Source organism: Accipiter gentilis, chromosome 9, assembly GCF_929443795.1.
Source record: "Accipiter gentilis chromosome 9, bAccGen1.1, whole genome shotgun sequence".
Lineage (NCBI taxonomy): Eukaryota > Metazoa > Chordata > Aves > Accipitriformes > Accipitridae > Astur > Astur gentilis.
This window is the reverse complement of record NC_064888.1, coordinates 4,328,653-4,346,732: the sequence shown is the minus strand read 5'-3', so window position 1 is coordinate 4,346,732 and position 18,080 is coordinate 4,328,653. Positions and strand designations below refer to the sequence as shown.

Sequence of the window (18,080 nt, the reverse complement as noted above, 5' to 3'; positions counted from 1 at the left end):
TTCCCAGCCTGGCACGTCAATGCGGATGAAAATCCCAAGGAGAAACCTCTGGAGAGAAACCCATGCGCTCCTCTAAAGCCTTTCCATTTCAGCACATCGCCGGTGGGTTGATCGCGTGCTTCTGCTTGTTTTGCTCACGAAGGAAGGGGAAAAAAAACCGGAGCATGCGTGTGTCTTGGGCTATTTTGACATCTGGGTGGCCAAGGCCATCTGATCTTGCCTCCTCGAAGGCTCGGAGAAGCTGGAGACGGGTGGTGGCCGGCCCTGGCTCCGCGGCGGTGGCCAGCTGTGCGTGCACTGGTGCTGCTGGGAGGTGTCTGGGTCTGTCTGCTTTTGTCTCGTAGGCAGTTGTACATGGAAAAAAATCCAGCTCAGACCGCCTCGGGGCCTTCTGCGAAAAATGGGGACTATTTTGCTTTGATGAAAAAAGGCTGGATACATGTGCAATGGAGGAAAAAGCAAGAGAGAGACCCAATTTGGTTATATTACCTTAGATAACGGAGATGGGGAAGGGTAAAGGCAAACAGCTGGCAACAGGAAACATAAGGTGTAAAACTCCACTAATTGCCAACACAAGCGCAAACGAATTGGCAAAGCGTGTCTGATTGTAGTGGGGTCGCAGAAAAGCCGGGGCCTCACCGGTTTATCATTTTCCCGTGTGGCTGCCCACGTACGGAGGAGCCAAACCCATCTTTGGGGAAGGAAAAAGGGCAAAGAAGCGTAGGGGAGAGGAGGAAGCCTAATGGTGTTCTCCTTCACGGTCCCACGGTGCCCTCAAGGTGAGTGTTTGGGGGAAATTGAGGACTTTAAAGTGAAATTCATCCCGATGAGGCATTGCAGGAAATTCATGGGGCATTGCAGGAAGCGAAGCGAGTTAATGGAGGAGCTCGTGTCCCGGCTCTGGTAAGGGGCCCTTCATCCCATGGAAGATGCTCCCCATTCCCCAGCATCCCCAGGAAGGGAACGACACGCTGGCGCTTTTCTGCCTTCCACCGAAACCCCAAACCCTGCCAGCACCTTTTGTTACTGCCAGGCCGTGATTAACGCTGATTTGAAGAACCCGCTCCTGATGTAAAACCGGGGGTGAGGAGGGGAGAGCCCAGTGCTGCACCTGCAAGAGGTCAGATGGAGTAAATAGTCGGGAAAAAGAGGGAAAAAGGGCAGGGAGAGAGACAGCACAACCCATCGCCTCCCTTCCGCATAGCGCGGGGCCGGGCCGGGGCCGGGGCCACGCCCGGCGGGGCGTGGCGGGGCGGGGCGGGGCGTGGCGTGGCGGGGCGGGGTTACCCGGCTCGGGGTTAACCCGGCTCGGTAGGGAAGGAGCCGGCGGGGTCCCAGTAAGTGCTATGGTGGGAGAGCTGGGATGCGGGGGTCGGAGGGAGGGTTGCGAGGCTTCCTCCTCCTGAAATGGAAGGGGGTGGGGTTTTTTGTTGGTTTTTTTTTTTTTTTTCCAAATCCCCGGATTTCTCTCTTCCTCCCTCCGCCGGCAGCTCGGCTCGGCCCTGCCTCCCGGGGGCGGCTGGGTGAGAGTTTGACGAGCAGCTTTGCAAAGGTTGTCGGTGCTGCGATAGTTTACAAGTCGTTTTCCAACGCTCGATGACGTCGTGCTGGTTTATGAGTCATTTTACAAAGCCTCGATGATGTCGTTACGTTAGTTTACGGGCCGGTTTGCAAAGCCTGGTGGTGTGGCGTTAGTTTACAAGTCGGTTTAGAAAGCCTGCTGGTGTTCACGCTAGGGTGCGGGTTGCTCTGCAAAGCCCGATGGCGTTGTTGGTTTACGAGCTGTTCCTATTTCCTGGAGCGAGCAGAGGTTTCCTGCTTTTGCAAGGCTAAGGGGATGGGTTAATTATTAATTACCCATGGAAACATGGGTGCTGCTGCAGCAGAGCCTGTCCCCACCGTGCCTCGGTCCCCTCTCCCCCACCTTTTAAGGATCCAGCCGTCTCCGTGCTGAGCCGGTTCAGCTCACTCATCCGGCATTGACTGGGCGATCACGGGCCAAAAGAGGAGGGAGCTGCACCCAGCAGCTTGCGTGCAACGGTTTGCAACCCTCATGTGAGAATATCTTTTTCGGTGGTTGGTTTTTTGCAGCGTGCCAGCGCTATGCACCCGCCAGCCGGCGGCTTTCCCCCAGACGAGGAACCTCTGATCGAGAAGTCCACGGTGAACAGGTACAGCCGGCAAAAGCCGAGTGACCGCTTACATGGCACCTACGTTATTTTTTTCCTCCTGGGCATCGGGTCCCTGCTGCCCTGGAATTTTTTCATCACGGCAAAGCACTACTGGATGTACAAGCTGCAAAACTGCTCGGATCGGGCAGGCCCGGCGGGACAGGCAGCGGCATCGGATCTGCGGGTGAGTGTGCTGCTTTTGTGGCAGAAAAAACAGCTGGGTTCCTTCCTAACTTGCTCTTTTTCCCCTCCACTTCCCCAGAAGGTGAGTGAACGTCCTCTGGGGTTTTGCTTGCTGCAAACCAGGGGTAGAGGTTTCTTTGGGGAGCACAAACGGTTGTAAGAAAGTTGCTTAAAACTAAAAGGCGTAGTACTTTGTGGTCTGTCTTTTACCTGGATTTGACGTGCTGAGGTTTAAGCTGCGTTGAAAAAATTTGACTTAATCTGCCCCATAAGCAAGGCTGCCTTTCACAGGACGATTTCTACAGTGCAAGGTAAAAATCTTTGTGGGGTTTTTTTTTTTGTCCTTCACGCTTGGTAAGCCCCTGAGCGCTGCAGGGCTCTGTGCTTTTCCAGCCGGACTCAGGCTGCAACGCCCTGTGGGCTGGGAGATAAATTGCTCTGAGCTTCTTGCCCCATGGTGAGGCATCGAACACGTTTTAGGCATTTTCTCCCTTGCACTGGCTGGTGCGGCACGTCATTCGGAGGTGGCAGCAGGGTTTTGCGGGAGCACCAGCCCTGGAGCTTGTGGCTTGTGAGAGTCTCGAGCCCCCCCGGATGCTTTACTGCTTTTCCTTCAAGATCTGGCAGGTGTGAGCGGAGCATCTCCTTGCAGCGATGAACATCTGGCTTTTGGCATATGGGACAAGGAGCTTGTCACGGGGCGATTGATGAGCCGGCCTTGGGGCGGCAGGCTTGATGGCCTCTCTTTTTCTCCCTAAAAAAGCTGTTTTCTCTTGCTCCTCCCGCCACGGCAAGATTATTTCCCTGTGCCCCACTGACAAAGCAATGTTGTTTCTTTGTGGCTGGAAAAAGCGTTGGTGTGAGGAGGCTGTGTGCCGTCCTCCTCCCATTGCTGAGCTTGTTCAAGTGGTTTGGGCACATTTTATTTTTATATAAACAGAGAGTCAGGTGTGACACCCACATTTTCGCTATGACTTCTCACACCAGTACCGCATCCACAGCTGTTTTAATTTTAATAGTTGTTAAGCCGGCTGTATTTTTGATGGGGAGGAAGCAGAGTGTCACTGACGGTGCTTGTACCGGGATGCTGAAGTACTGGTGTGCCGGAATAAATCAAGATACTGGGTGGATTAAACTGGTGGCGACCAAGTCCCCGTCGTGCCCGAAAATCGCAAATAGGCTGCCCCTGTGCTAGCAAGGATGCTCAGAGAGGGGGCGAAGGGTGTGATGTCCTCCCACGTTCTCTGCATCCCACCCGTTCCTCCTGGCTTCTACGTCACACTTAGCCGAGGCAATTCTTGAAAAAGCTGTTCTCAAGTAGACTAAGTATCACCAGGTGTCTTCTTCCTAAAAACTCTTGCACAGCTGTATTCCTGGTCGGATCAGCCATTACTTTGTCAAAAAGACGTTTCTCCTCTTTCCGTATGGCCGTGGCGCAATGCTTTTGACCTCCTCCTGTGAAAAGCAACCTGGCTTTTCGCGTGGTAGTCGAGTCTGATCAAAAATAAACCAGTCGGCCCCGTTTCTGCCCTGAGATGGTGAGCCACGGTGCTGCGGCAGGAGGGCTTGCCTGCAAACAGAGCTCGACTCCGGAAAGATGCACCTGTGACTGGCAGCCTGCTCTTGGCTCCAGCCTGCTCAGGGCTGCTAATTTCATGCTCTGTGCTCCAGGTAACGCTCTGGTACCTTCAGCCACCACCGTGGGCCTGGATTGCTTTTCCAGCCCGGCAGGAGCCCAGCTGCTGAGTCCGGGTTGAAGCAGAAGAAACACTACTTTGCAAAAGACGTCTTGGCGACGCCGGTGACTAATTTGCCACCGCGATGCTTTGTTCTTGTTTGGGTTTTGGGTTTGGTTTTTTTAAGGTACCGAGTGCACGGCGTGCATCGTGGCAGCGCGTTTGAAGATGCTGTAGTTAATATAGGGTCAAACACCTCCTTTATGTGCCTGAGGATGACACCTTCCCCGCGAGAGGCAGAGGAGGTGGGAGGAAGGCGGCTTCGCCTGTGGAGGAAGATGTCAGGTTTGCTTTGGGGATTATTATTTGTCATTAGCCAGGAAAGGCGTGCCAGTCTTTCAGTGTTCGCGTTTCTCCTCGAAAACCATGTCGGCGATAGGGAGCTTGGCCTTTGCGAGCAAGGGATGCCTGGAGGAGATAAGCCGGCCGGTCAGGGAGGGCTCAGCAGAAAGGGAGAAGAACTAGGTATATCTTGTATAGCCAACAGTTTGCTCTGAAAGCATGTCTGTGGTGGGTGGGAATACCCACGCAGGGAGAAGAGTTACCGTCTGAGCTGGATTCACACCTAACGAGCAGGAGCAAAGAAGTGGGATAAGTATGGAGCCTGATATTTTCCCTTGATCTGGGTATGGATTGAATTTGCCACCCGCCATTCTGCTGCCGCGTTAAAAATGTGGCGTGAGGGCTTTCCTTTTGCACAGAGATGACAGCAATTGAAACCCTTCTGCTTGGCTTTTCTTTACCAGCAGGGTTTGGCCGTGGGTAAGGCAAGGTGAAATTTCCCAGTGCAGTGCAGGTTCCTCAGTTTCTTAAATGCTTCCCCAATTCTCTTCCCACCGCTGGTGTGAGCACGGTTGCTGGGAATGAATGAACATTTCCCCAGGGTGCTCAAAACGCAGCATCTCTGCCGGATTACTTCAAGGACACTCCTGCTTGGTGGAAAGCATTATGAAGTCTTTTTTCCTCCCCAAAAGAAAATGAAAATTAACTTGGAAGTATATTAAATATCCCCAGGCTGGTTTGGGGGTTTGTTTTAAGTCGGTTGGTAAGTAAGTCTTAGTTTTAGCAGCCAACTTTGCATTTTGCTTTGTCTTTTCTCCTATAATTCATCATATGGCCATAGAGCTTTGAGCCTCCTGCTTCGCCGAGCCGATGCCGTAAGTGCAGGCATTCATGTCTCCATCTGTATGGACCCTCTAGGAGCGATTATTAGATTTGCTGTTGCTTACAGTAAAGCTCCTGATAGGGAAGGATAAATGAACATGCTTGTAAACTGATTAAAAGACTATGATGCAAAGCTGCAAAAAAAAAAAAAAAAAAAAAGAAAAAAGTAATGTGCAGAGAAAACGTGCCAAGTGCCTTCTCACGCTTGGACGCAATGTGGCCCCATCTCTGTAGCTAGCTAACTGCAGAAAATGAAAGCCCATCGCGATGGGGATGGATATGTAGGTCATCTTCTTTGCGAGCATCGTCCTACCTGCTGGCTGAGATTCCCGTAGGAAAAACAAGGGATTAAGCACCTCGAGGGGAGAAGATGGAGCAGACATGCTTTAACAGCATAATACATAAAATGAATTGAAAACAAAGCATTTGGCTGCAGTCTTGGCAAAGAAATCTCTCTCTCTCTGCTGTGGTTATTGCTTTCCACGTGCCCAGCCTGGCCTCTGCGCGAGGTGGGCTGGTCAATATTGACTGATGCTGCAGCCGACTTGCTCGGATGATATATGAGTCCCTGGAGTCAATGTGTATTGAGTCTCAATGTAGTTTCTCAGTGAGTTACATGCATGCAGAGGGGGAGACCGGGAGGAAAAATAATGTCCCTGTGTCCCCACTTGGGCTGCTTTTGCTCGAGCGCGTTCTCAGGCACGGTGTCCTGGTCGCTCCGCATGGAGAGGGATGCGCAGGTTTGCTAGCTATCGCAGGCTTGCAAGGCAGTTAGCTAATAATATTAATGCTTTCGTGTCCTGATTTATAAAAACCAGCCCTCACGAAGCTCGAGTAGGATAAAACGGTCAGGGGGTTTGTCCAGGATGCCAGAGCCAGCAGGAGAAATTCAGACCTCCTTATTTCGGGTGCTGCCCCATGGGGCCAGTGCAGCGGTAAGGCAGGTATTTCCTTCTCCATTTTTGCTTCTGAATTTGTTATGTCCCTAATTTCTTGAACTATCCCAGGGCTGCTGCAGGACAAAAAAGCCCCGGGACCCCTTCCCGCTGCCTGTTGTCCTGAGCAGCTTTGCAACACGTGCTACAATGCAACGAGGTGGACACCTACATCATAACTCGCCGTTTGTGCTGTATTGTGCCGTATTTAGGACCTGAAATTCGTGTGTTGTTCCCCCGCTAACATTTTTTTTTTTTTTTCTCCTTTCTCTTTCCTGGCAGGACTTTTTTGAGAGTTACGTCTCCATTGCTTCGACTGTGCCCTCGGTGCTGTGCCTCATCGGAAACTTCTTGCTCGTCAACAAGTAAGCGCTGCTCCGTTCCCGGGTCCGCTGGCCACGGCTCTCCCCGGCTTTGTCTGCGTCACTCCTGCCTTTCTCTGGCTTCAGCCGTGGCTCCCAGCTCAGCCTTCCCTTCCCTTGGGGGGGAACCCACGGGGCATCGTGAGCACAGCCTCCATGTGCAGCCAAAATCCCCGTGCCTGCCCCTGCCCAAACCGCAGCCGGCTGAGATGAAGCGGGGTGAAGCACCCTGCTCCCCGCCGGCAGCACCCATGCCTGGAGTTGGCTTGAGTTGCACCACTGTAAATAAATTCCTGATAAATTCCTTGGTTAATTGCTGGGCAAAGGGTCTTTCCTCTTAAAAATACCATCGTTGTTACCAGGGGACCAGCTGATGAGAGCTGGGCTTATCCAGGCAGGAGTAACGCCTGGCTCTAGTCCTACCAGCCGCTGAACTGGGTTAAGAAATGGACCATCTGTGCCTTGTTGCAAACTTGATTTACATCTAAAATAACTGCCTCCCCTCATTTGTACCGTTCCTTATCCCGCGTCAAACTCCTGCACTTTTGCAGGCGAAGGCGAGTGTGTTTGTGTGCTTAATTTCTAGATCCCGGCTCCCTGCCTTTCTCCCTCGTTCCTTCCATCCTGCCCCCAGGCCAGCCCATCCAGTCTCCTGGCTGGGTAATGAGCAACGTCCGTGCTCAAACAACTAATTATCTCGTAGTGACGTGCCCTGATTGCTTTCGCCCAGCCTGCTGTGTTTCCCAGGCAGGCTTTATCGCTGCTGCTCTACTTTGCTCCAGTGATGGGGATAGCTCCTGATTTCTGGGAGAAATGGGTATTTACAGCTCAGCTGGGCTTATAAACTTAGTCCTACTGATGGCAAAAGTGAAAATTGCAGAGTTAACATCTAAAGGCTTCTGAGAAAAATCATTACTTTTTATTCCTCATCTCCCTCCACCTTTATTTTCTTTGACCCTTCTCACAGCAGAGGAGTTGGTGTCCTCCGCATCGTGCCTTCACTTTATAGTTTTAAACGCAGAACTCTCTCCTTCCCCTTGTCCCCAGGGTGCCTGCCAGCGTCCGGATCCTGTCCTCCCTCTTCGTCATGCTGGCCGTCTTTCTGGTGATCACGGTGCTGGTGAAGGTCGACACCTCCGCCTGGACCACCGGCTTCTTTGCCCTCACCATCGGCTGCGTGGTCGTCGTCAGCAGCGCCTCGACCGTCTTCGCCAGCAGCATCTTCGGCCTGAGCAGCTGCTTCCCCATGAAGAACTTGCAGGCGCTGATCTCAGGTTGGTGCCCTCCAGCGGCGCCGTCCCGGTGGGATCGTGCTCTTGGGTCTTCTGTGGTCGCGTGGTTGGTTCTCTTTCTCTCCTGCATCTGGTGTTTTGTCACACGGGGTTTATTTTAGAAACTTAACTTTGCCTTAAAGATAAAGGGAAGTTGCTGAAGGAGAATCATGCTCGATCACATGAGCCGGTGCTTTTTTTTCTGTAAATACCCATAAACCGAAGTGCTGAGGGCTCAGCAGAAGCGAGGAGAGCGGCGGTCCTTCACTGTCCCTGTCCGCGGGGTTGAACATGCTGCGGAGCAGCTCCGGCCAGCGTGACAGCTTGAGCTGGGTGTTTGTTCTGTGCAGGGGGAAGAGACATGTCCCTCAGCTCCTCTCTTTGCAGCTGGAGGAATCTTCAGCTTTGCATTGTCTCCTCCTTTCTGTTCAGCTTTTTCATGCGTTTCCATGAGTGATGAGGGGCACGTTGGGAGCTGTGAGTGATGAGCTCCCTGGAGGGTTGATAACATTATAAATGCGCTGTGGAACGGCTGACAAACCGAGAGGGGAAGGGGAAAAAAATCAAGACGGAGAAGTTTTTCCCGGGGCCGAGACAGGAGTGTTTTAATGAGTTTAGCCCAGTGGGGGAAATCACCGCATCCGTGAGATGGCATAACTGTTGCTGGTGGCTTGAATTCCTCTCCGGGGGAGTGCAGAAGAGAGGTGGTTATACGTGTGCCCATGGAAAGCCAGGTTTAGGCTTTGGGCAGGCTTTGGACCTTCTCCGCAAGACTTGGCACGTGCGAGCCCAGCGGGCTGGGTCCCATCCTGACCCTTGTGCAGTGCCGTGGCTGTGTTGGAAGGGGATGCAGGATGGGACCTGGGCTGCGATGCAGCTCCACAAATAGCTGTGTTGCAGCGAGGCATGGAAATGGAGATGAGGGGGTGTGTGAAGCTGTACCCTGAGCCAGCTTTGGGGATCAGCGTGTGGGGCAGGGGGGGTGAGCTTCTTCCCCTCGGGGGGGTTTGAGCGCACCAGGAGGTATTACAAAGAGGATGCTGCTGTTTCTGGGTTCCCCCTCCGCATCAACGTCCTCTTCGCTGGAGGTGCTCTGGGTTGCTCTCTGCCACCTCGATGGCCCTCAGCTGTGCCCATCTCGGTCAGGCTGGCTCGGCCCCAGGTGCTGAGCTCTGGTCTTCTGGTCCCTTGCACAGGTCAGGCCATGGGCGGCACGATCAGCGCCGTCGCCTCCTTGATAGACCTGGCGGCAGCGGCCGACGTTACGGACAGCGCCCTGGCCTACTTCCTCACCGCCGACATCTTCATCGTCATCTGCATCATGGTGTACCTCCTCCTTCCCAGGCTGGAATACTCCAGGTGTGTGCACCGGCCTGCCGTGGGCATCCCACAAGCACGAGTTGGGAGGATTTGCCGCTGTCGATGCCGAGCGGGGTTGCTGGGGGGGACCCATGGGATGTTTGCTGTGCCGGTCCCTGCCCCGGCACCCCCCGGCATCCCACCCGGCACCCCACGCGCTCTGTCTCCGGCGCTGTGCCGCTGCTGGCCGCACTTCCCCATTTGACCGAAACCACAGACTGAAACTGGGTGCCCGCCCCAGCGTGTGCTGAGTTTCTGGCAAGCCTCCCCGGGGGGGGAGAGGGGTGCTGACGCCGGGCCTTCCAAAATGCATGAAGTCAGCGGAAAGCTGTAATCTGGAAGCAGGTGGGTCCCTGTAGGGCGTCCGTATCTGCAACATCATGCACTGATGTGCGTGACCCGTTGGTCTTGTTGGTGCTCGCAACACCTAAAACCACCTGGCCCCCCAAACGCCTGCGTGCAGTAGGTTTTCCCCGCTGTGAACCACCGAGGGTGTAAAGGAATCCCTGCTGTGGGGAAAAGGGGTTGGTGGGTCCCTGAGGGTCACCTCTGCGTTCGAGGAGGGAGCTGGAGGTGTGACGGGGTCTTTGCCACCGCCTTTGGTGGGTCCAGCGGACGTCTGTGTGTCACCAACTTCTTTCCTGCTCTCTCTCCAAATCTGAGTTTGTGGTTCCCCCCCTCCACGCTTGGCTAATAATCTCCCTCCTTCTCCTTTTCCAGGTATTACATGAGCAGCCAGGAGAGCCCATCTCTGGCCACCGTGCCACCCGACAGCTCGGTGGAGGACGAGGCAGAGCCAGGAGGCACCGCAAATACCCCCTTCCTTGCAAAAAGCACTGGCATCCCCCCACTCCGCCCCATCCTGCAGAAGACCGCCCTTCTCGGCTTCTGCCTCTTCTACGTCTTCTTCATCTCCATCATCATCTTCCCTTCTCTCTCTTCCAACATCGAGTCGGTCAGCAAGTCCTCAGGAAGCCTGTGGAGCACCAAGTACTTTGCGCCACTTACCAGTTTCCTCCTGTACAACCTCGCCGACTGGTGCGGGAGGCAGATCACCGCCTGGATCCAGGTGCCCGGCCCCAAGAGCAAGCTGCTGCCCGTCCTCGTCCTCCTCAGGACCGTCTTCCTCCCTCTCTTCATCCTCAGCAACTACCAACCCCGGGCTCACATCCAGACGGTGCTCTTCAACCAAGATGTCTACCCGGTGGTCTTCACCGTGCTGCTGGGGCTGAGCAACGGCTACTTGGGGACGCTGGTCATCATCTATGGCCCCAAGATCGTGCCGAAAGAGCTGGCCGAGGCGGCTGGGGTGGTGATGACGTTTTACCTCATGCTGGGGCTGGCCGTGGGGTCCGCCTGCTCCGTTCTCATTGTCCACCTCATGTAGAGGAGCAGTCAGGGGGGATGCCCTCGGTTTGCGGTGCTGCTGTTGGGTATTTAGTTTTGGGGGTTTTTTTCCCCAAAAAAACAGGCATGCCACGGTTTTGGGGCAGGCTGCCTGTCTTGAGGGGGGGGCGTTGCATCCAGGGGGAAAGCCCTCCTTCTGGGAAGGGGTGTCCCCTGTGCTTGGGAGGTCCCGTTGGATGTTTGTCACTCCCCGGATCAACCAAAGCAAATGGACCAAAAAAGCCTTGTGCTCCCCAGGGAGCTCAGGGAAGCACCAGGGCGGGGGGGGGGGGGTGCGCACAGGGAAACTTGTCCCTCATCCCAGTGCCAGTGGGCAAGGGTGGGTTGCTGGTGCCACCACGCCGGTTTTAAACTGAACCCGGGGCTTTTGACGGCACTTTGGGTTTCGCTGCCTCGTTGATACAGGTTTAGCCCTGCAGTGGTTTGGTGGTCGTGAGGGGATCCCCCTTCATCAAGCTGTGATGGTGGTGTTAAGCTAAAGGGAATTTGAGCCCTGGAGCACCTTCGAGCAAGCTCCGGGAGCAGAGAGTAGCCGCACGAGGGAGCAGGGCACTGTTTCGGGGGGGGATTTCATACATTTGTGCCACAAAAAAAGCATATATAAGGGAAAGCCTTCCACTTGAACTTCTGCTTGCTTTAATTTTTCCAGGTAAGATTGAAGGAAGGGCTCATCCACCTCCCAGCACGGTGCTACTAGCGCTGGGGCTGTGTGTCGTGGCCAACCGGAGACCATTTCTCCTGCTGTGACCGCGGTTGTGGACACCAACTTACCTGTCTGCAGCTGAACCCCAAGGAAAGCGAAATGCTAAGGGGTCCTAACCTAAGGTTTTTAAGGTGCTTTTAGTCTGCATTGAGGAAGGTCTTTAAAAGCCAGGGGGAGGTATTAGAGAGGCTCTGACGTGATGGTCACAGCAGAAAGCTGATTAATTTACATAGGCAGGCGGCATATGGTCTCCAGATGTTTTCAGAGGGGTGAGCTACTGTGACACCCAAAAATACAGCCCACCCGAAGAGGACTGGCTTTTAAAGTCACTTTAAATATGCAAATGCAACCCAGACCGAATACAATAATTGCATTTATTTTCTCAAATTGGGTGGATTTATGGTCTAGGAGAGGTGAACTGGTAAGCAAGGATGTAACGGCATAACTTGGCATTGGAGCTGATGCCTCAGGGCTACTATCTATGGAAAACACTTCCTTTAAGACTGGGTTGTTAGCAGGTGTTCTATTAGTGGGATGCTCTCTCAGCATCTCCCACTTGACGGAGTAGCGGCAAAGCTGCTGGGCTGGGTCGTGGGTCCGTCTCCCTGCTGTGCTGGATGTGGTGGTTAGCAAGAGGGAGGATGCGGGGCTGGTGCCTTTCCTCCCGTGGGAACCCTGGCTTTGCTGGGACAACAGCAGGATCGACGGTGGTTATTGCCACGGGGTGACACGTTGGCTTGGTGGGTGTTGGGTTTTTATTTATATAAATCCTTTCCAGTGTTTAGTTTGGGCTTGTTGGCAATACACATGCAGTTTTGCTTTACGGCTGGTTTTTATTTAAACATAAAATCCAGACGTGAGTGGAAAATTTACAGGGCGTGCAGTACCAAGGAGCAGCTTTACGGCACGCGACTTTGCACGTGCGGGCTCTTAATCCCGTCGCTTCAGTAGGTTTGCAGCCCTTTAGCCCCTGATTCTTGGCCAGGGGCTGCTTTGGCCGGTGTTGACCCAGGCGAAGGTCCACCTCAGCTCGAAGGGCAACCCAAGGGTAGCAATGCTGGCTGGGTGCCGCTCATGGGGGTGAGCGCTCCCATCGCCTCTGTGGGTGCTGGAGCGTTGCTTGGAGTGATGCGGTAGTCGGTCGTGGCTGAAAAGCCCAAGCCAACCTCGTGTGGCAACCGAAACGTCCCTTTGTGGCCTTCAATGCTTCACACTTGAGAGCTTCTTCAACTCGTACGTTTTCCCCCGGTCCCAGGTATGAGATTCTGCTTGTTTGCTGACTGCTTTGCACCTCTGCTGATCCTCTCCCTCGTGGTCCAGACCAAATACCTCTCGAGACAGAACTTAATTATCCGGTACCGTTGCTAATAAAGTTAATTCTTGATACTGTGCGACTGCTGGTGTCTGGAGTGATTTCTCTTGGAGACCCACTGGTGCATGCAGTTTTAGCTTGTGTTTTTCCTTCTGGTCATCCTTCTCTCCCAGCTTGGATTGTAAACTTGGAGAAAATCCCTGACAAGAGCCGGGTGAAGGAGCCCCGAAAGAATTGCTTTGAAAGCCCGGTTATTCTAATTTAATATCTCCAAATGACCTGCAGGTAGGTGTGGAGAGCATACTTACTGCATCTGCAGGGGGAAGCAAGCAAAAAGGGAATTTATCCTTTGTCTTTGATGGTATTCAGCTAAGGAAAGTTAGAGAAATGAGTGGAAAAATCAATACAGGTTCAAGTTGGGCAAGAATCAGGTCTGGGTATAAAGCAGGGACTGCTGGTGGGAGTGCGGCGGTACGGGGATGGATGCTGACGGGCAGCCTGAGCCATGAGCGTGTGGGTGATGCCCCTGCAAAAGGGGACGGGTAATTTATAGAGTGTTGCATATAACGGCAGGGAAGTAATTACTGCCGTATACTGCCTGGGCGAAGTCGCATCTGATGCCCTGTGTAGGCTGTATCGAAGAGCTCAAGGTAAAAAAGCAGAATGACGAGGGAAACGGTGGTTGCAGGGCAGAATGAAGGATCCTGTATCTCAGATGCGCGAGTCGAGGCACAACCACAGTTTCTTTCTTGACGGTTTTGAGTAATGTATCTTTGATAAGGAATGCAGCCTTCGACCCCAGTTTCCAGTTCAGGAATGATGTGTGCTCTCTGCTCTACACAAGCATCGAGGTGGGACAGCCAGCAGAAATACTGCGGGGGTCAAAACCCAACTTCATGGCATTTAGTCAGGAGATTACACCTTTTTTTTTTTTTTTTCCTAGGTCTCAAAGAGCTTTACAAGAGGCAGTTGCTCCCTAGGTCTTTGGACCTGGGCCACCTGAAGACCTCGGGTATGGGCAGGGTTGGGAGCTGAGCTGGGTCCATGGGTCTTCCTTGCCTGTCCAAACCGGCACTGTCAGGTTTTGTGTCTTTCTTTAATTAACACCATCCCTTCAGCTGCTTAAGAAAGACTAGCAGGGTTGTAAATGTTTTCACCATCTTTCAGCCGAAGAAAGCAGGTTGTGAGGTGGCCGGCGGGGGAAGGACCACGTGCTCTCTGCAGGGCTCGGCCTCATCTCACCCGTGGGTGTAAAACGAGCGATGCCGGCGCTTGCAAAATTCATGAGGGTGGGCCCACGAAGTGCAACTAAATCAAAGATGGGCACGAAGCCCTGCGTGGTGCCAAGTGACAGAGCCAGTGTTTGCCCAGCGCTCAGGGCCAGCATCGCTGGCAAAACAACCCGGAGGATGGAGAGTCCCCAGCTCTGCAGAGGGCTGGCAGCCTGGCACGGTCAGGATGCTGGGCCTGCCCCACGCTGGCTTCTCCAACGGCCTTTGGTGTTAAATCCAACTGGCCGAGGGGAAATGAAGGCTGTGAACTGGCAAAGCGACACCGGCAAGACGGGAGGGCGCGGGGAGCAGGAGGGGGTTGGATGAAAGGGCAGAAAGTGGAGGAGACACATCTGTTGCAGCTTCTGCTCAAAGGAGACTAACGGAGCCTACGCCTGACCTTTTTTTGTCCGCTCTCTCAGCTTAGTGGTGCCAGTTATTCCTCCCTGTTTCAGAGCTGGAGCATTGAAGTGTAGGCTTTCGGGGCTTTAAAGCAAACAAACGCACTCTAGGAGGGAAGGAAACTTTTCTTATGGATACTCATCTCCCAGTAGTTGCAAGTGACTATCCCTCTTTCTCTCTGAGCTCCAAAGCCTTGTCTCGCCCGTCTCCACGGGGTGGAGTGCCCCACAGGGTAGAAATGCCACCTTTCCATCTGTGATACCAGCCTTTGCCTTATAGAGGCTTTGGCGCAGCATTATCACCCTTTGGGAGGTGGAAGCATCTTTGAAACAACCTCCTTATCCTTCAGCATCGCCTCGGTGGTGACCGAAGAGAAGCTCCGCTGCCTCTCGGCTGCTCCGCTGTACGTGTTTTGGGGCAGGACTCATCCTTTCAGTGTTTTGTTGGGATGCGCTGCAGGTCAAAAGCCCAGATGGCCAAACTGGGACTGCCTTTGGTGGCTTGACTGCGGGAGCGGGGGCTGCTACGGTGGTGGGACGTGGTACCTGGCATGGCGTCCACCCGGCAGCGCAGAGCATCCCTGTGCATCTGCACCCGCCCCTGTCCCCGGCATCTCGACGAAGCTCTTAACGAGCTCTGGCGGTCCCCGTGGCCAGCTAAGGGCCAGCATGCATGACCTCGTTCTTAATTACTGCCTTGCGGCAGGTTCATTTGTATGGGCAGCGGGGTCCCCGGGCAGCGCCCTGTTCTGCACGGCCGCTCGGGCAGCGTGGGGAACCATCACCCTGCTACAGATGAGGTGATGCTCTCCGACCCTTGTTCCTCCAAAACCCTGCCGTCTCCCCCTCTGCAGCCACAGGAAAGGTATTTTCAAGGTGTTTTAGCTCTCGGCCCTTTTTCCCCTTCTTGCACACTTGCGTGCGCGGGGTTGAAGCTTGCCAAGCTCCGCGGCTTTGCGGCGAGCGTCCTCCTGAAAAGGGATGCGTGAGCCAAGGGCTCGGAACGCCGGCGGTCATCTTCTTCCACGGGGGCTCGGGGAGGGCTACGGTCCCCAGCAGATGAGCCGAGCTGATCCTGCCCCTCTGCGGGCGCCCCAGAGAAAAAAAAACCCATTCGGCTTTGAAACCTCGCCAGCCAGCTGCAGGCTTGCCCGGCTGCTGTTCTCCTTTTACATGTTTTATGGAGTAATTTGTACTATATTTACACGACGGTGATAAACAGTTTTTAAAATGGAAGCGAAGAAAACGCTGTTGAATGAATTGTTACAAAAAAGCCCTGTTTGCCATTCCAGCAGGGGGAAAAAAAGGGATAAAAATCACCATCCTAGGGACATGCTGTTCGTCAGATCTGGGTATTTTTTCCCTTGATTTGTGTGCCTAATGTGAGAAGAAGAAGTCGCAGATGCATGCTGAATTCTGCAGGGAACATATGCATGCATTTAAATCATTTACAGCATTTACTGGTGCAATTGTAAAGCACATTATTTTTCTGCATTTGTAATTAGGCTCTAAACAGATGGTGAAGGACTGTAGCTTCTGATTAGACAGGCTTGTGCTCTGTTGGACGGCACTGTGAGAACAAACTGAGCTGAGAAAGTTTTCTTCCTAATTTATCACACCAAGGTGGGGGGGTGTAGAGTATCTGGGGCTGGCTGAGCACGAATTCCAGCGTGCCCGTAGCGGGCTGGGCAAAGCTGAGTGAACCGGCGGGTCTCCTCCCTCTGCCATCCCTGCTCGCTGATGGATGGGGTGTACACATCCCCCCCCCAAATCAGCTTCGATTCCAGATTTTGTAACCCTGCCTCGCTCTACGCTGCACAGCTTTGGGTACCCAACAGTGCAGGATGGAGCGCCTGCTTTGACAAATGCTTTTAATATGAAGCACAAGGCTTGGGTTTGAGAAGGGGTTTTAACGCGGGAGCAAGCTCCGGGCTTGCGGCTGCGTACGAAGAGCAAACGCGCGTGCCTGGCGTTAGCTCTGCTCTTCGGCGTTGCCTTTTTTCGGCCGCCCTGGCGAGCCCTCGGCTCGGAGAGGTGCGTAGAGCTCTCCCGCGCCTCTACCGGGGGCAACGCTGGGAGCTTCGATGGCAAGGCGTGGTTGGCCCATTGGATCTTCATCGCTAGGACCTGGCTCCCATTGTAAATGCATCACCTCAGAGCCCTGCTAGCCTCATTTTTTGACCTCCAACAGCAGCAACAGCTCTTCACAGCCAAAGTGCAGGTACCTCCATGCTGAGCCTGGGTTCCCTCACGTGCACCCTCACTCCGGTTGGTGAGGAGTCACCCCCCACTACCCTGTAGTCACACAGAGGAGAATTTGTTAGGTGCTATTTGTACTTCTTCCTACAGTTTCTCATTGTCCTGGCTTACCTCCTTAAATTACAGGTGCGTGAACCCAACCAAAATGGATTAAACGGAGAGGCAACTGGAAGAACAGAGCGACACAGAAGAGGAGCACGCCGTGGGCCTGAGCAGCTCAGGTAGACCTATGGGGCTGGAAGTTGGGTGGCTGGGCGAGCAGCAGAGGTGCCTTCCATGTGTGACCAAATTGACTTTGCGTCCCCTTTGCTTGCTCCCTCCCAGCTGTGCAAACTGGGATCACCTTCCCCCGGGTTTTGGTCTTGCTGCTCCATTGGGTTACCATCAAATTTGCACACAGGGGTGCCCAAGAGCTGACCAAAAGGGAGGTCATCTTCTGCTTGGCACAGCCCTCTGGGCAGTCCCTGACCCCCCCAAAAAGGTGGACAACCCAGGCACTGCAGGGAAGGTGACACAGCAAAAGGGTACGGTGACATGCGATGGGAGGGCACATCCAGCCCGGCCTGGGCAGGGGAGATGCGGAGGGCTGTCGTGTGGGTGCTGGGCCTGTAGATGGCACCTTTTACTCTGCCTCTGCTGAGGAGGAGGAAAGAAAAACGGAGATTAAAAAAAAATAAAAAATAAACCAACCAACTGGCTGGTAAGGTAGGGCTCCAAGCTAAGAGAAAGATGCTTTTGGTGCGTGGCACGAAGTGACTCAGGGTAGTCATCCTCCGGGGAGGAAGGAACCCAAAACTGTCCCCCTCTCACCGTAACGGCCTGTCGCAATCGTCGCCAAACGGCCGCTACTCTCTGAATTTACTAACGTTCCCTAGCAGTAGGAAATTACACCCAGGGCTGTTTCAAAAGCCAGCAAAAAGCACCCCCAGCTGCTCCGAGAGTTGGGATGAAGGTGGTTTGGGGATTTTTTTTTTTTTATCCTCTTAACCCCTTCTGGAGATAAGAAGCCCTGCCAGGGGCCACTGGGCGCTCTCGGTGTCCTTAGCAGGGGACGCGTCCTGCCTACTTCCATGAGTAAAGCTGGGGCTACAAAGGCAGACGATGCATTTTGCAAACGGGGTCGGTTTTGTTGCTTCGGGGTCTGCAAAGGGCAGAGCTTCAGGGTTTCAGCCAGCTCTGTTTGGGGTGGTCCTGCAAGGCTTTTTGGAGCTCACGCCTTGACCCTTCTGGGTGCGTGTTATCACCGTGCTGCAGCTCCGGCTCTTCAGTTCCCGTTGTCCTGGCCCAGCTGGGGATGCTTAGGCCAGGGCTAGCTCAGCTAGACCTACCTCTAAAAGTGAGCTGGAAGGTCCCCGATGAAGGATGCCACGTGAATTGGGCATGTGTTACAAGTGTGTGCCCAGCTCCTGCCCATCCCACCCTCTTTAAACACATTTACTTTGCCCTCCGTATGGACTACCACCTTACAAAGACGCAATTTGAAACGCAGTACTTCTCTATTTCTAAAAGAAAAAAAGAAACCAGCTGCATTTTCAGCGCTTTTCTT

General features: G+C 53.8%; 1 protein-coding gene across 2 annotated transcripts; it reads left to right on the top strand.

The window, feature by feature from the left end:
- Window positions 1-1,279: 1,279 nt before the first annotated feature.
- On the top strand, window positions 1,280-10,855 carry SLC29A3 (solute carrier family 29 member 3). 2 transcript variants are annotated; one of them, XM_049811071.1, is made up of 6 exons: window positions 1,280-1,337; window positions 2,092-2,355; window positions 6,472-6,554; window positions 7,599-7,825; window positions 9,019-9,181; window positions 9,902-10,855. In XM_049811071.1, the coding sequence occupies exons 2-6, from the start codon at window positions 2,104-2,106 to the stop codon at window positions 10,566-10,568; spliced, it is 1,392 nt and encodes a 463-aa protein (XP_049667028.1). In that variant the 5' UTR covers window positions 1,280-1,337; window positions 2,092-2,103; the 3' UTR covers window positions 10,569-10,855. The 2 variants fall into 2 exon arrangements, with proteins under 2 accessions (XP_049667028.1, XP_049667027.1); XM_049811070.1 differs by lacking the exon at window positions 1,280-1,337 and having other exon boundaries at window positions 2,044-2,355.
- Window positions 10,856-18,080: the final 7,225 nt, after the last annotated feature.

What these genes read in the sequence shown, in the direction of transcription:
- SLC29A3 (XM_049811071.1), top strand. Translation starts at nt 2,104, where the DNA reads ATGCACCCGCCAGCCGGCGGCTTTCCCCCAGACGAGGAACCTCTGATC. An exon ending in AACTTCTTGCTCGTCAACAA is followed by an intron (nt 6,555 to 7,598) that starts GTAAGCGCTGCT and finishes CCTTGTCCCCAG; the next exon opens with GGTGCCTGCCAGCGTCCGGA. An exon ending in CTTGCAGGCGCTGATCTCAG is followed by an intron (nt 7,826 to 9,018) that starts GTTGGTGCCCTC and finishes TCCCTTGCACAG; the next exon opens with GTCAGGCCATGGGCGGCACG.